Below are 17,500 nucleotides of genomic sequence, written 5' to 3'. Positions count from 1 at the left end.
GCTATATACAGGGTGTTATGGTACAGAGTCAATATGGAGGCTATATACAGGGTATTACTGTACAGAGTCAATGTGGAGGCTATATACAGGGGTACCGGTACAGAGTCAATGTGGAGGCTATATACAGGGGGTACCAGTACAGAGTTAATGTGGAGACTATATACAGGGGGTACTGGTACAGAGTCAATGTGGAGGCTATATACAGGGTGTTATGGTACAGAGTCAATGTGGAGGCTATATACAGGGTATTACGGTACAGAGTCAATGTGGAGGCTATATACAGGGTATTACGGTACAGAGTCAATGTGGAGGCTATATACAGGGTATTACGGTATAGAGTCAATGTGGAGACTATATACAGGGGGTACTGGTACAGAGTCAATGTGGAGGCTATATACAGGGTGTTACGGTACCGAGTCAATGTGGAGACTATATACAGGGGATACCAGTACAGAATCAATGTGGAGACTATATACAGGGGGTACTGGTACAGAGTCAATGTGGAGACTATATACAGGGGGTACCGATACAGAGTCAATGTGCAGGCTATATACAGGGTATTACGGTACAGAGTCAATGTGGAGGCTATATACAGGGTATTACGGTACAGAGTCAATGTGGAGGCTATATACAGGGGGTATCAGTACAGAGTCAATGTGGAGGCTATATACAGGGTATTACGGTACAGAGTCAATGTGGAGGCTATATACAGGGTATTACGGTACAGAGTCAATGTGGAGGCTATATACAGGGGGTACCAGTACAGAGTCAATGTGGAGGCTATATACAGGGGGTACCGGTACAGAGTCAATGTGGAGGCTATATACAGGGTATTACGGTACAGAGTCAATGTGGAGGCTATATACAGGGGGTACCACTACAGAGTCAATGTGGAGGCTATATACAGGGGGTACCAGTACAGAGTCAATGTGGAGACTATATATAGGGGGTACCGATACAGAGTCAATGTGGAGACTATATACAGGGGGTACTGGTACAGAGTCAATGTGGAGACTATATACAGGGGGTACTGGTACAGAGTCAATGTGGAGACTATATACAGGGGGTACCGATACAGAGTCAATGTGCAGGCTATATACAGGGTATTACGGTACAGAGTCAATGTGGAGGCTATATACAGGGGGTACCACTACAGAGTCAATGTGGAGGCTATATACAGGGGGTACCAGTACAGAGTCAATGTGGAGACTATATACAGGGGGTACTGGTACAGAGTCAATGTGGAGGCTATATACAGGGGGTACCACTACAGAGTCAATGTGGAGGCTATATACAGGGGGTACCAGTACAGAGTCAATGTGGAGACTATATACAGGGGGTACCGGTACAGAGTCAATGTGGAGGCTATATACAGGGGGTACCAGTACAGAGTCAATGTGGGGACTATATACAGGGGGTACCAGTACAGAGTCAATGTGGAGACTATATACAGGGGGTACCGATACAGAGTCAATGTGCAGGCTATATACAGGGTATAACGGTACAGAGTCAATGTGGAGGCTATATACAGGGTATTACGGTACAGAGTCAATGTGGAGGCTATATACAGGGGGTACCGATACAGAGTCAATGTGCAGGCTATATACAGGGTATTACGGTACAGAGTCAATGTGGAGGCTATATACAGGGTATTACGGTACAGAGTCAATGTGGAGGCTATATACAGGGTATTACGGTACAGAGTCAATGTGGAGGCTATATACAGGGTATTACGGTACATAGTCAATGTGGAGGCTATATACAGGGGGTACCAGTACAGAGTCAATGTGGAGGCTATATACAGGGGGTACCGGTACAGAGTCAATGTGGAGGCTATATACAGGGGGTACCGATACAGAGTCAATGTGCAGGGGGCACCGGTTAGTCGAGGTAATTGAGGTAATATGTAGGTAGAGTTAAAGTGACCATAGATAATAAACAGAGAGTAGCAGCAGTGTAGAAGAAGGTCTGGGTAGCCCTTTGATTAGCTGTTCGGGCTTTGTAACATCGGCTGATGTAACATGGGCTTTTCTAAATAAATTTGAATGATTGATGGTTTAGAAACCTCTTGGACCTAGACTTGGCGCTCCGGTACCGCTTGCTGTGCGGTAGCAGAGAGAACAGTCTACGACTTGGGTGGCTGGAGCCTTTGACAATAGGTTTTGCCCTCTTCACGTCTTGGTGTGTTTGAACCATGGTAGTTTGTTGGTGATGTGGACAACAAGGAACTTGAAACTCTCAACCCGCTCCACTGCAACCCCATCGATGTTCATGGGGGCCTGTTTCGGTCCTCCTTTTCCTGTAGTCCACGATCAGCTCCTTGTCTTTCATTGAGGGAGAGGTTGTTGTCCTGGCATCACACTGCCAGGTCTCTGACCTCCTCCCTATAGGCTGTCTCATCGTTGTCGGTGTTCAGGCCTACCACCGTTGTGTCATCAGCAAACTTAGTGACGGTGTTGGAGTCGGGCCTGGCCATGCAGTCATGAGTGAACAGGGAGTACAGGAGGGGACTGATCACGCACCCCTGAGGGGCCCCAGTGTTGAAGATCAGCGTAGCGGATGTGTTGCTACCTACCCTCACCACCTGGGGGCGGCCCGTCAGGAAGTCCAGGATAGCTCAGTGCAAATGTTGCCTGTAGCCCATGGCTTCTGGTTGGGGTATGTACGTACAGTCACTGTGCGGATGACATCATCAATGCACCTATTGATAAAGCCAGTGACTGATGTGGTGTACTCCTCAATGCCATCAGATAAATCCCGGAACATGTTCCAGTCTGTGCAAAACAGTCCTGTAGTTTAGCATCTGCTTCATCTGACCACTTTCTTATTGACGGAGTCACTGGTGCTTCCTGCTTTAGTTGTTGTTTGTAATATATTCAGGAGGATAGAGTTATGGTCAGATTTGCCAAATTGAGGGCGAGGGAGAGCTTTGTACACGTCTCTGTGTCACACTTTCAGTTAATCCACAGTATCAGTCATAGTTTCAGTTCATTCAATGTTTCAGTCCTAGTTTCAGTTCACTCATAGATTCACTTCAGTCATCGTTTCAGTCATAGTTTCAGTTCAGTCATAGTTTCAGTTCAGTCATAGTTTCAGTTCAGTCATAGTTTCAGTCATAGTTTCAGTCCTAGTTTCAGTTCACTCATAGATTCACTTCAGTCATCGTTTCAGTCATAGTTTCAGTTCAGTCATAGTTTCAGTTCAGTCATAGTTTCAATCATAGTTTCAGTTCAGTCATAGTTTCAGTTCAGTCATAGTTTCAGTTCAGTCATAGTTTCAGTCATAGTTTCAGTTCAGTCATAGTTTCAGTCATAGTTTCAGTTCAGTCATAGTTTAAATCATAGTTTCAGTCATAGTTCCAGTTAAGTCATAGTTTCAGTTCAGTCATAGTTTAAATCATAGTTTCAGTCATAGTTTCAGTTAAGTCATAGTTTCAGTTCAGTCATAGTTTCAGTTCAGTCATAGTTTAAATCATAGTTTCAGTCATAGTTTCAGTTAAGTCATAGTTTCAGTTCAGTCATAGTTTCAGTCATAGTTTCAGTTCAGTCATAGTTTCAGTCATAGTTTCAGTTCAGTCATAGTTTCAGTCATAGTTTCAGTTCAGTCATAGTTTAAATCATAGTTTCAGTTCAGTCATAGTTTCAGTCATAGTTTCAGTTCAGTCATAGTTTCAGTCATAGTTTCAGTTCAGTCATAGTTTCAGTCATAGTTTCAGTTCAGTCATAGTTTCAGTTCAGTCATAGTTTCAGTCATAGTTTCAGTTCAGTCATAGTTTCAGTCATAGTTTCAGTCATAGTTTCAGTTCAGTCATAGTTTCAGTCATAGTTTCAGTTCAGTCATAGTTTCAGTCATAGTTTCAGTTCAGTCATAGTTTCAGTTCAGTCATAGTTTCAGTTCAGTCATAGTTTCAGTTCAGTCATAGTTTAAATCATAGTTTCAGTTCAGTCATAGTTTCAGTCATAGTTTCAGTTCAGTCATAGTTTCAGTCATAGTTTCAGTCATAGTTTCAGTTCAGTCATAGTTTCAGTCATAGTTTCAGTTCAGTCATAGTTTCAGTTCAGTCATAGTTTCAGCTCAGTCATAGTTTAAGTCATAGTTTCAGTTCAGTCATAGTTTCAGTTCAGTCATAGATTCAGTTCAGTCATAGTTTCAGTTCAGTCATAGTTTCAGTTCAGTCATAGTTTCAGTTCAGTCATAGTTTCAGTTCAGTCATAGATTCAGTTCAGTCATAGTTTAAATCATAGTTTCAGTTCAGTCATAGTTTCAGTCATAGTTTAAATCATAGTTTCAGTTCAGTCATAGTTTCAGTCATAGTTTCAGTTAAGTCATAGTTTCAGTTCAGTCATAGTTTCAGTCATAGTTTCAGTTCAGTCATAGTTTCAGTTCAGTCATAGTTTCAGTTCAGTCATAGTTTAAATCATAGTTTCAGTTCAGTCATAGTTTCAGTCATAGTTTCAGTTCAGTCATAGTTTCAGTCATAGTTTCAGTTCAGTCATAGTTTCAGTTCAGTCATAGTTTCAGTCATAGTTTCAGTTCAGTCATATTTTAAATCATAGTTTCAGTTCAGTCATAGTTTCAGTCATAGTTTCAGTTAAGTCATAGTTTCAGTCATAGTTTCAGTTCAGTCATAGTTTCAGTAGTTTCAGTCATAGTTTCAGTTCAGTCATAGTTTCAGTCATAGTTTCAGGTCAGTCATAGTTTCAGTTCAGTCATAGTTTCAGTCATAGTTTCAGTTCAGTCATAGTTTCAGTCATAGTTTCAGTTCAGTCATAGTTTCAGTCATAGTTTCAGTTCAGTCATAGTTTCAGTTTAGTCATAGTTTCAGTCATAGTTTCAGTTCAGTCATAGTTTCAGTCATAGTTTCAGTTCAGTCATAGTTTCAGCTCAGTCATAGTTTCAGTCATAGTTTCAGTTCAGTCATAGTTTCAGCTCAGTCATAGTTTAAGTCATAGTTTCAGTTCAGTCATAGTTTCAGTTCAGTCATAGATTCAGTTCAATCATAGTTTCAGTCATAGGGAGTATTCTAGAGGTCATTCAGAGTTCAGATACATTTCTTATTGAATTAGTACCAGGGGCTTTGCCAAACAGACACACACCCGCACACGAGCATGTGAGAGAGAACGACAGAGAAAGAGGAGAGAGACAGAAGAACAGAGAGAGCGAGACAGACAGACAGACAGACAGACAGGGGGTGTCACCTCAAAGGCCTGGAAGCTGAGTCCTACGTTGTACCCCTCTGAGACAGTGATCCTCCAAACACAGTCTTTAGATGGACGGTAGTCATCAGGATAGTTAGGGGACTGAATCTGGCCCTGATCCTTCAAGATCTCTCCTCCACAGACAGCTACAAGAGGGGAGGAAGGGGAGGAGAGGGGGAGGAAGAGGGGAGAGAGGAGAGGAGGGAGGCGAGAGGAGAGGGTGAGGAAGAGTGCAGGGAAGAGGGGGGAGAAGAGAGGGGAAGGGAAGGAAGATGGGAGAGAAGAGAGGAGGAAGGAGAGAGGAGAAGGGAGGAAGAGGGGGAGGGAGGAGAGGAGGGAGGAGAGAGGAGAAGGGAGGAAGAGGGGGAGGGGAGAGGAGGGAGAAATTAATGTATTTATATTTATTGGATGAGAATTACAAATAAAATGTGTGTGTGTGTGTGTGTGTGTGTGTGTGTGTGTGGTACCTTCATAAACAGCTGTGAATCCCTTTCCCACCCAGTTACTGTGTGTGTGTGTGTGTGTGTGTGTGTGCGTGCGTGCGTGCGTGCGCGTGCGCTTGCGCGTGTGTGTATGTGTGTGTGCATGTGCGTGTGTGTACTGTGCGTGTGCGTGTGAGTGTGTGTGTGTGTGTGTGTGTGGTACCTTCATAAACAGCTGTGAATCCCTTTCCCACCCAGTTACTGCTGCTTCGGAACTCAATCCACATCCGACTCTCTGCCGACACCAGACCCTCAGGAACCTGATCCCCACAGAACCTACCTATACACACACACACACACACACACACACACACACACACACACACACACACACACACAGAGAGACATACACACACACACGCACACACACACACGCACACACACACACACACACATACACGCACGCATGCACGGACACACACACACACACACACACACACAGAGAGACATACACACACACGCACAGTACACACACACACACACACACAAACTCACACGCACAGTACACACACGCACACGCACACACATACACACACACACACACACACACACACACACACACACACACACACACACACACACACACACACACACACACAGAGAGACATACACACGCACACACACACACGCACACACACACACACACACACACACGCACGCACGCACGGACACACACACACACACACACACACACACACAGAGAGACATACACACACACGCACAGTACACACACACACACACACACAAACTCACACGCACAGTGCACACACGCACACACATACACACACACACACAAACAGTACACACGCGCACACGCACACGCACACGCACACACACACACACACAGTACACACGCACACACACACACACACACAGAGACACACACATACACACACACGCACAAACAAAGCAATCATTTGAATTGAACTACAAGTCAGACATAAACAAATGAACACAACACACACTCTCTCGCTCTCTCTCTCTCTCTCTCTCTATCTCTCTTACCTAGCAGTGGGGCCTTCCTCCAGTATCCATCTCTAACTTCTATGTAGTCATACCAACAGAGAGAGCTCTTATACAGGTCCATAGTGGTAAAGTTTAGAACAATCTGGGGGGTAGAGAGAGTGCGGGGGGGAGAGAAAGAGGGGAGAGAGAGAGAGAGAGGTGGGGGGAGAGAAAGAGGGGAGTGGTTAGAGAGAGGGTGTGTGTTTACCTTCTCTCCCCTATATCTCTCTCTGTGTTTATACCTTCTCTCCTCTATATCTCTGTGTTTACCTTCTCTCCCCTATATCTCTCTGTGTGTTTACCTTCTCTCCCCTATATCTCTGTGTGTGTTTACCTTCTCTCCCCTATATCTCTCTGTGTGTTTACCTTCTCTCCCCTATATATCTGTGTGTGTTTACCTTCTCTCCCCTATATCTCTCTCTGTGTTTACCTTCTCTCCCCTATATCTCTCTGTGTGTTTACCTTCTCTCCCCTATATCTCTGTGTTTACCTTCCCTCCCCCATATCTCTCTGTGTTTACCTTCTCTCCCCTATATCTCTGTGTGTTTATCTTCTCTCCCCTATATCTCTCTGTGTGTTTACCTTCTCTCCCCTATATATCTGTGTGTGTTTACCTTCTCTCCCCTATATCTCTCTGTGTGTTTACTTTCTCTCCCCTATCTCTCTGTGTTTACCTTCTCTCCCCTATCTCTCTGTGTGTTTACCTTCTCTCCCCTATATCTCTGTGTGTGTTTACCTTCTCTCCCCTATCTCTCTCTGTGTTTACCTTCACTCCCCTATCTCTCTCTGTGTTTACCTTCTCTCCCCTATATCTCTCTGTGTTTACCTTCTCTCCCCTATCTCTCTCTGTGTTTACCTTCTCTCCCCTATATCTCTCTGTGTTTACCTTCTCTCCCTATATCTCTGTGTTTACCTTCCCTCCCCTATCTCTCTGTGTGTGTTTACCTTCTCTCCCCTATCTCTCTCTGTGTTTACCGTCTCTCCCCTATCTCTCTCTGTGTTTACCTTCCCTCCACTATATCTCTGTGTTCACCTTCTCTCCCCTATCTCTGTGTGTGTTTACCTTATCTCCCCTATCTCTCTGTGTGTGTTTACCTTCTCTCCCCTATCTCTCTGTGTGTGTTTACCTTCTCTCCCGGGGTGACAGAGACCCTCCAGACACAGTGTGTGTATGAGGGATAACCGTTGGGGTAACCGGGCGACGAGAAGTTACCTGTCGACTCCTGTAGGGTCTCCCCGCACGCTACACACACACAAACACACACACACACACACACACACAGACACACACACACAAACACACACGCACACACACACACACACACAGAGAGAGAGAGAGAGAGAGAGAGAGAGAGAGAGAGACAGAGAGAGAGAGAGAGAGAGAGAGAGAGAGAGAGAGAGAGAGAGAGAGAGAGAGAGAGAGAGAGAGAGACAGAGAGAGAGAGAGGTTACTCTTTTCTATGCAATATCTCATTGGTTAAGCTGAAAGACCCACCTCTTTTACACTTCTTCAGTTTAAACCCAAATTCCAATTCACGCTTCTCTATTGGCATGAACAACACTGTATCAATATTAATTATGAATAGTCATGTAAATGGTATTACATTATAATAAGAAATTATAACAATAACAACAATGAAATGGAGACAATAGAACAATAATATATCTAAAAGGATGAACATGGAAAATGAAACACCTCTATCTTTACCATCTCTCTCTATCTTTACCATCTCTCTCTATCTTTACCATCTCTCTCTATCTTTACCATCTCTCTCTATCTTTACCATCTCTCTCTATCTTTACCATCTCTCTCTATCTTTACCATCTCTCTCTATCTTTACCATCTCTCTCTATCTTTACCATCTCTCTCTATCTTTACCATCTCTCTCTATCTTTACCATCTCTCTCTGTATTTACCATCTCTACTCCCATCTCTCTCTCTGTCTTTAACATCTCTACTCCCATCTCTCTCTATATTTACCATCTCTACTCCCATCTCTCTCTCTCTATCTTTACCATCTCTCTCTATCTTTACCATCTCTCTCTGTATTTACCATCTCTACTCCCATCTCTCTCTCTGTCTTTAACATCTCTACTCCCATCTCTCTCTATATTTACCATCTCTACTCCCATCTCTCTCTCTCTATCTTTACCATCTCTCTCTATCTTTACCATCTCTCTCTGTCTTTACCATCTCTACTCCCATCTCTCTCTCTATCTTTACCATCTCTACTCCCATCTCTCTCTCTATCTTTACCATCTCTACTCCCATCTCTCTCTCTGTCTTTACCATCTCTACTCCCATCTCTCTCTGTCTTTACCATCTCTACTCCCATCTCTCTCTCTGTCTTTACCATCTCTACTCCCATCTCTCTCTCTGTCTTTACCATCTCTACTCCCATCTCTCTCTATCTTTACCATCTCTACTCCCATCTCTCTCTGTCTTTACCATCTCTACTCCCATCTCTCTCTCTGTCTTTACCATCTCTACTCCCATCTCTCTCTCTATATTTACCATCTCTACTCCATCTCTCTCTCTATCTTTACCATCTCTACTCCCATCTCTCTCTCTATCTTTACCATCTCTACTCCCATCTCTCTCTGTCTTTACCATCTCTACTCCCATCTCTCTCTCTCTATCTTTACCATCTCTACTCCCATCTCTCTCTATATTTACCATCTCTACTCCCATCTCTCTCTCTCTATCTTTACCATCTCTCTCTATCTTTACCATCTCTCTCTGTCTTTACCATCTCTACTCCCATCTCTCTCTCTATCTTTACCATCTCTACTCCCATCTCTCTCTCTATCTTTACCATCTCTACTCCCATCTCTCTCTCTGTCTTTACCATCTCTACTCCCATCTCTCTCTGTCTTTACCATCTCTACTCCCATCTCTCTCTCTGTCTTTACCATCTCTACTCCCATCTCTCTCTCTGTCTTTACCATCTCTACTCCCATCTCTCTCTGTCTTTACCATCTCTACTCCCATCTCTCTCTCTGTCTTTACCATCTCTACTCCCATCTCTCTCTCTATCTTTACCATCTCTACTCCATCTCTCTCTCTATCTTTACCATCTCTACTCCCATCTCTCTCTCTATCTTTACCATCTCTACTCCCATCTCTCTCTGTCTTTACCATCTCTACTCCCATCTCTCTCTCTATCTTTACCATCTCTACTCCATCTCTCTCTCTATCTTTACCATCTCTACTCCCATCTCTCTCTCTATCTTTACCATCTCTACTCCCATCTCTCTCTATCTTTACCATCTCTACTCCCATCTCTCTCTATCTTTACCTTCTCTACTCCCATCTCTCTCTCTGTCTTTACCATCTCTACTCCCATCTCTCTCTCTATCTTTACCATCTCTACTCCCATCTCTCTCTATCTTTACCATCTCTACTCCCATCTCTCTCTCTATCTTTACCATCTCTACTCCCATCTCTCTCTGTCTTTACCATCTCTACTCCCATCTCTCTCTATCTTTACCATCTCTACTCCCATCTCTCTCTCTATCTTTACCATCTCTACTCCCATCTCTCTCTATCTTTACCATCTCTACTCCCATCTCTCTCTCTATCTTTACCATCTCTACTCCCATCTCTCTCTATCTTTACCATCTCTACTCCCATCTCTCTCTCTCTCTCTCTCTATCTTTACCATCTCTACTCCCATCTCGCTCTCTATCTTTACCATCTCTCTCTGTCTTTACCATCTCTACTCCCATTTCTCTCTCTGTCTTTACCATCTCTACTCCCATCTCTCTCTGTCTTTACCATCTCTACTCCCATCTCTCTCTATCTTTACCATCTCTACTCAAATCTCTCTCTGTCTTTACCATCTCTACTCCCATCTCTCTCTATCTTTACCATCTCTACTCCCATCTCGCTCTCTATCTTTACCATCTCTACTCCCATCCCTCTCTCTATCTTTACCTTCTCTACTCCCATCTCTCTCTCTATCTTTACCATCTCTACTCCCATCTCTCTCTCTATCTTTAACATCTCTACTCCCATCTCTCTCTCTGTCTTTACCATCTCTACTCCCATCTCTCTCTATCTTTACCATCTCTACTCCCATCTCTCTCTATCTTTACCATCTCTACTCCCATCTCTCTCTATCTTTACCATCTCTACTCCCATCTCTCTCTCTCTATCTTTACCATCTCTACTCCCATCTCTCTCTCTATCTTTACCATCTCTACTCCCATCTCTCTCTCTATCTTTACCATCTCTACTCCCATCTCTCTCTCTATCTTTACCATCTCTACTCCCATCTCTCTCTCTTTACCATCTCTACTCCCATCTCTCTCTCTGTCTTTACCATCTCTACTTTACCATCTCCTCTCTCTCTCTCTCTCTACTCCATCTCTCTCTCTGTCTTTACCATCTCTACTCCCATCTCTCTCTCTATCTTTACCATCTCTACTCCCATCTCTCTCTCTGTCTTTACCATCTCTACTCCCATCTCTCTCTATCTTTACCATCTCTACTCCCATCTCTCTCTCTCTTTACCATCTCTACTCCCATCTCTCTCTTTACCATCTCTATCTTTACCATCTCTACTCCCATCTCTCTCTCTGTCTTTACCATCTCTACTCCCATCTCTCTCTCTATCTCTCTACCATCTCTTACCATCTCTCTCTCTCTGTCTTTACTCCATCTCTCTCTCTATCTTTACCATCTCTACTCCCATCTCTCTCTCTCTTTACCATCTCTACTCCCATCTCTCTCTATCTTTACCATCTCTACTCCCATCTCTCTCTGTCTTTACCATCTCTACTCCCATCTCTCTCTCTATCTTTACCATCTCTACTCCCATCTCTCTCTATCTTTACCATCTCTACTCCCATCTCTCTCTCTCTTTACCATCTCTACTCCCACCATCTCTCTCTATCTTTACCATCTCTCTCCCATCTCTCTCTGTCTTTACCATCTCTACTCCCATCTCTCTCTCTCCATCTTTACCATCTCTACTCCCATCTCTCTCTCTATCTTTACCATCTCTACTCCCATCTCTCTCTCTTTCTTTACCATCTCTACTCCCATCTCTCTCTGTCTTTACCATCTCTACTCCCATCTCTCTCTCTGTCTTTACCATCTCTACTCCCATCTCTCTCTCTATCTTTACCATCTCTACTCCCATCTCTCTCTATCTTTATCTTTACCATCTCTACTCCCATCTCTCTCTCTATCTTTACCATCTCTACTCCCATCTCTCTCTCTATCTTTACCATCTCTACTCCCATCTCTCTCTCTATCTTTACCATCTCTACTCCCATCTCTCTCTCTATCTTTACCATCTCTACTCCCATCTCTCTCTGTCTTTACCATCTCTACTCCCATCTCTCTCTCTATCTTTACCATCTCTACTCCCATCTCTCTCTCTATCTTTACCATCTCTACTCCCATCTCTCTCTCTATCTTTACCATCTCTACTCCCATCTCTCTCTATCTTTACCATCTCTACTCCCATCTCTCTCTATCTTTACCTTCTCTACTCCCATCTCTCTCTCTGTCTTTACCATCTCTACTCCCATCTCTCTCTCTATCTTTACCATCTCTACTCCCATCTCTCTCTATCTTTACCATCTCTACTCCCATCTCTCTCTCGATCTTTACCATCTCTACTCCTTTACATCTCTCTCTCTCTCTCTCTATCTTTACCATCTCTACTCCCATCTCTCTCTATCTTTACCATCTCTACTCCCATCTCTCTCTCTATCTTTACCATCTCTACTCCCATCTCTCTCTATCTTTACCATCTCTACTCCCATCTCTCTCTCTATCTTTACCATCTCTACTCCCATCTCTCTCTATCTTTACCATCTCTACTCCCATCTCTCTCTCGATCTTTACCATCTCTACTCCCATCTCGCTCTCTATCTTTACCATCTCTCTCTGTCTTTACCGTCTCTACTCCCATTTCTCTCTCTGTCTTTACCATCTCTACTCCCATCTCTCTCTGTCTTTACCATCTCTACTCCCATCTCTCTCTATCTTTACCATCTCTACTCAAATCTCTCTCTGTCTTTACCATCTCTACTCCCATCTCTCTCTCTATCTTTACCATCTCTACTCCCATCTCGCTCTCTATCTTTACCATCTCTACTCCCATCCCTCTCTCTATCTTTACCTTCTCTACTCCCATCTCTCTCTCTATCTTTACCATCTCTACTCCCATCTCTCTCTCTATCTTTAACATCTCTACTCCCATCTCTCTCTCTGTCTTTACCATCTCTACTCCCATCTCTCTCTATCTTTACCATCTCTACTCCCATCTCTCTCTATCTTTACCATCTCTACTCCCATCTCTCTCTATCTTTACCATCTCTACTCCCATCTCTCTCTCTATCTTTACCATCTCTACTCCCATCTCTCTCTCTATCTTTACCATCTCTACTCCCATCTCTCTCTCTATCTTTACCATCTCTACTCCCATCTCTCTCTCTATCTTTACCATCTCTACTCACATCTCTCTCTATCTTTACCATCTCTACTCCCATCTCTCTCTCTGTCTTTACCATCTCTACCCCCCTCTCTCTCTCTCTGTGTCTTTACCATCTCTACTCCCATCTCTCTCTCTATCTTTACAATCTCTACTCCCATCTCTCTCTCTATCTTTACCATCTCTACTCCCATCTCTCTCTCTATCTTTACCATCTCTACTCCCATCTCTCTCTCTATCTTTACCATCTCTACTCCCATCTCTCTCTCTATCTTTACCATCTCTACTCAAATCTCTCTATATCTTTACAATCTCTACTCCCATCTCTCTCTCTATCTTTACCATCTCTACTCCCATCCCTCTCTCTATCTTTACCATCTCTACTCCCATCTCTCTCTCTGTCTTTACCATCTCTACTCCCATCTCTCTCTCTATCTTTACCATCTCTACTCAAATCTCTCTGTATCTTTACAATCTCTACTCCCATCTCTCTCTCTATCTTTACCATCTCTACTCCCATCTCTCTCTCTATCTTTACCATCTCTACTCCCATCTCTCTCTCTGTCTTTACCATCTCTACTCCCATCTCTCTCTCTATCTTTACCATCTCTACTCAAATCTCTCTATATCTTTACAATCTCTACTCCCATCTATCTCTCTATCTTTACCATCTCTACTCCCATCTCTCTCTCTATCTTTACCATCTCTACTCCCATCTCTCTCTCTGTCTTTACCATCTCTACTCCCATCTCTCTCTCTATCTTTACCATCTCTACTCCCATCTCTCTCTATCCTTACCATCTCTACTCCCATCTCTCTCTGTCTTTACCATCTCTACTCCCATCTCTCTCTATCTTTACCATCTCTACTCCCATCTCTCTCTCTGTCTTTACATCTCTACTCCCATCTCTCTCTATCTTTACCATCTCTACTCCTCTCTCTCTCTATCTTTACCATCTCTACTCTCATCTCTCTCTCTATCTTTACCATCTCTACTCCCATCTCTCTCTCTCTGTCTTTACCATCTCTACTCCCATCTCTCTCTATCTTTACCATCTCTACTCCCATCTCTCTCTATCTTTACCATCTCTACTCCCATCTCTCTCTCTCTGTCTTTACCATCTCTACTCCCATCTCTCTCTATCTTTACCATCTCTACTCCCATCTCTCTCTATCTTTACCATCTCTACTCCATCTCTCTCTCTGTCTTTACCATTTCTACTCCCATCTCTCTCTCTATCTTTACCATCTCTACTCCCATCTCTCTCTCTGTCTTTACCATCTCTACTCCCATCTATCTCTCTATCTTTACCATCTCTACTCCCATCTCTCTCTATCTTTACCATCTCTACTCCCATCTCTCTCTGTCTTTACCATCTCTACTCCCATCTCTCTCTATCTTTACCATCTCTACTCCCATCTCTCTCTATCTTTACCATCTCTACTCCCATCTCTCTCTATCTTTACCATCTCTACTCCCATCTCTCTCTCTATAAATATATATATATATATATCTTTTAACCTCTCCCTCCATCTCTCTCTACTCCCATCTCTCTCTCTATAAATATATATATATATATATATATATATCTTTTAACCTCTCCCTCCATCTCTCTCTACTCCCATCTCTCTCTCTCTATCTTTATCACCTCTCTCACTATATTTCACCTCAACATCCATCGCTCTCTATCTTTTACATCTCTCCCTCCATCTCTCTCTGTCTTTCACATCTCTTTATCTCTCTCTCATCTCTTTCTCCATCTGTCTTAATCTTTCGCTCCATCTCTCTCCATCTCCCTATCCATCTCTCTCTCCATCTCCCTATCCATCTCTCCCTCAATCTCTCCTTCTCTCCCTCCATATCTCCCTCCATCTCTCCTCCATCTCTCGTTCCATATCTCCCTCCAACTCTCTTTCCTTCTCTCCCTCCATCTCTCTCGTAGTGAGATGAGTCTCCCATCATGCATGATGTTTTCACCCAGAGTGCCCTAGGGCCCGGCTCATCTGTCAGTTGTCACATATGATCTCATAAGGACTACAGCTGGGTTCACCACACACGCATGCAAGTATGCACACACACACACACACACACACACACACACACACACACACACACACACACACACACACACACACACACACACACACACACACACACACACACACACACACACACACACACACACACACACACACACACACACGCATGAATGAATGCTCACTCACACACACATCTTATACACAGACATCAGGACAGTATGAATGCTGACTCACACACACATCTTATACACAGACATTAGGACAGTATGTGCAGATGTTGAGCCAAAGTTGCTTCAATAGACTGTCAGAATGGAATGTTACAATAGAATGGTACAATAGATTGTTACAATAGAATGTTACAACAGAATGTTACAATAAAATGAATAAAACATATTCTAAAATTAAATTCTAACATTCTATTCTAACATTCTATTCTGACATACTATTGCAACATTTTATTTTAACATTCTATTTTGACATTCTATTGGAACATTTTATTCTAAAATTCTAACATTCGATTCTGACATTTTATTCTGACATTCTATTGTAACATTCTATTGTAACATTCTATTCTGACATTCTACTGTAACATTATATTATAACATTATATTCTAACATTCTACTGTAACATTATATTCTAACATTATATTCTGACATTCTATTGTAACATTTTATTCTAACATTCTATTCTGACATTCTATTGTAACATTTTATTCTAACATTTTATTCTAACATTCTATTCTGACATTCTACTGTAACATTCTATTATAATATTTTAATCCTAATATTCATTCTGACATTCTACTGTACCATTCTATATTCTACTGTAACATTCTGTAATCCCCTCAAGCACCAGGGTCAGTGCACTCTCAAATGTTGTTTTTTGATATCGTTGTAAGCCTGCCACACACACTATACAATACATTTACTTAACATAAGAATGAGTGTGAGTTTTTGTCACAACCCTGCTGCGGAGAGCGTGATCACACAGTCATCCGGAACAGCTGATGCTCTCATGCATATTTCAGTGTCACTTGCCTCGAAGCGAGCATAGAAGTAATTTAGCTCGTCTGGAAGGCTGGGCAGCTCACGGCTGGGCTTCCCATAGTAATCTGTAATAGTTTACAAGCCCTGCCACATAAGATGAGTGTCGGAGCCGGTGTAGTATGATTCGATCTTAGCCCTGTATTGACGCTTTGCCTGTTTGATAGTTCGTTGGAGGGCATAGCAGGATTTCTTATAAACTTCTGAGTTAGAGTCCCGCTTCTTGAAAGCGGCAGCTCTACCCTTTAGCTCAGTGCGAATGTTGCCTGTAATCCATGGCTTCTGGTTGGGGTATGTACGCACGGTCACTGTGAGGATGACGTCCTCGATGCACTGATTGGTGAAGCCGGTGACTGAAGTGGTGTACTCCTCAATGCCATCAGATAAATCCCAGAACATGTTCCAGTCTGTGACAGCAAAACAGACCGGTAGTTTAGCATCTGCTTCATCTGATCACTTTTTTATAGACCGAGTCACTGCTACTTCCTGCTTTAATTTTTCCTTCTAAGCAGGAATCAGGAGGATAGAATTATGGTCAGATTTTCCAAATGGAAGGTGAGGGAGAGCTTTGTTCACATCTCTGTGTGTGGAGTAAAGGTGGTCTAGAGTTTTTCACATTTAATATGCTGGCAGAAATTTGGTAAAACTAATTTAAATTTCCCTGCATTAAAGTCTCCGGCCTTCAATCCTTAGGGTTAGTTTGAGGGTTAGGGGTTAAGGGTTAGGGGTTAAGGGTTCAGGGTTAGGGGTTAGGGTTAGTTTGAGGGTTAGGGGTTTGAGGTTAAGGTTTAGGATTAGGGGTTAAGGGTAAAGGGTTAGGGGTAAAGGGTTAGGGGTTAAGGGTTCAGGGTTAGGGGTTAAAACCTGTGTAGGGCAGACATTCCGCTGAAAAGGCAGTGTGCGAAATTCAAAAATATATTTTAGAAATATGTAGTTTTCACACATTAACAAGTCCAATACAGCAAATGAAAGATCTTGTTCATCTACCCATCGTGTCCGATTTCAAAAATGATTTACAGCTTTACAACATATGATTGTGTTAGGTCATAGCCAAGTCACAAAAACACACACAGCCATTTTCCTGCCAAAGATAGGAGTCACAAAAAGCAGAAATAGAGATACAATTAATCACTAACCTTTGATGATCTTCATCAGATGACACTCATAGAACATCATGTAACACAATACATGTATGTTTTGTTCGATAATGTGCGTATTTATATCCCAAAAAATCAGTTTATACTGGCGCCTTACGTGCAGTAATGTTTTGATTCCAAAACAT

The 17,500-nt window shown here is 42.8% G+C and overlaps 1 protein-coding gene across 1 annotated transcript in view; it reads right to left on the bottom strand.

The window, feature by feature from the left end:
- The window catches only part of LOC139419360 (dorsal-ventral patterning tolloid-like protein 1), a 79,794-nt gene that overhangs the window by 33,927 nt on the left and 28,367 nt on the right, over positions 1–17,500 (bottom strand). Inside the window, exons 9-12 of the mRNA XM_071169299.1 lie at positions 7,813–7,928; positions 6,686–6,788; positions 5,844–5,960; positions 5,199–5,344 (exon numbers count right to left, since the gene is read on the bottom strand). Coding sequence (XP_071025400.1) covers positions 5,199–5,344; positions 5,844–5,960; positions 6,686–6,788; positions 7,813–7,928 — 482 coding nt within the window. The remainder of the gene's footprint in view (positions 1–5,198; positions 5,345–5,843; positions 5,961–6,685; positions 6,789–7,812; positions 7,929–17,500) is intronic.

Source organism: Oncorhynchus clarkii, chromosome 10, assembly GCF_045791955.1.
Source record: "Oncorhynchus clarkii lewisi isolate Uvic-CL-2024 chromosome 10, UVic_Ocla_1.0, whole genome shotgun sequence".
Classification (NCBI taxonomy): domain Eukaryota; kingdom Metazoa; phylum Chordata; class Actinopteri; order Salmoniformes; family Salmonidae; genus Oncorhynchus; species Oncorhynchus clarkii.
Note: the sequence above shows the minus strand (reverse complement) of the source record. Positions and strands in the feature narration are given on the sequence as shown.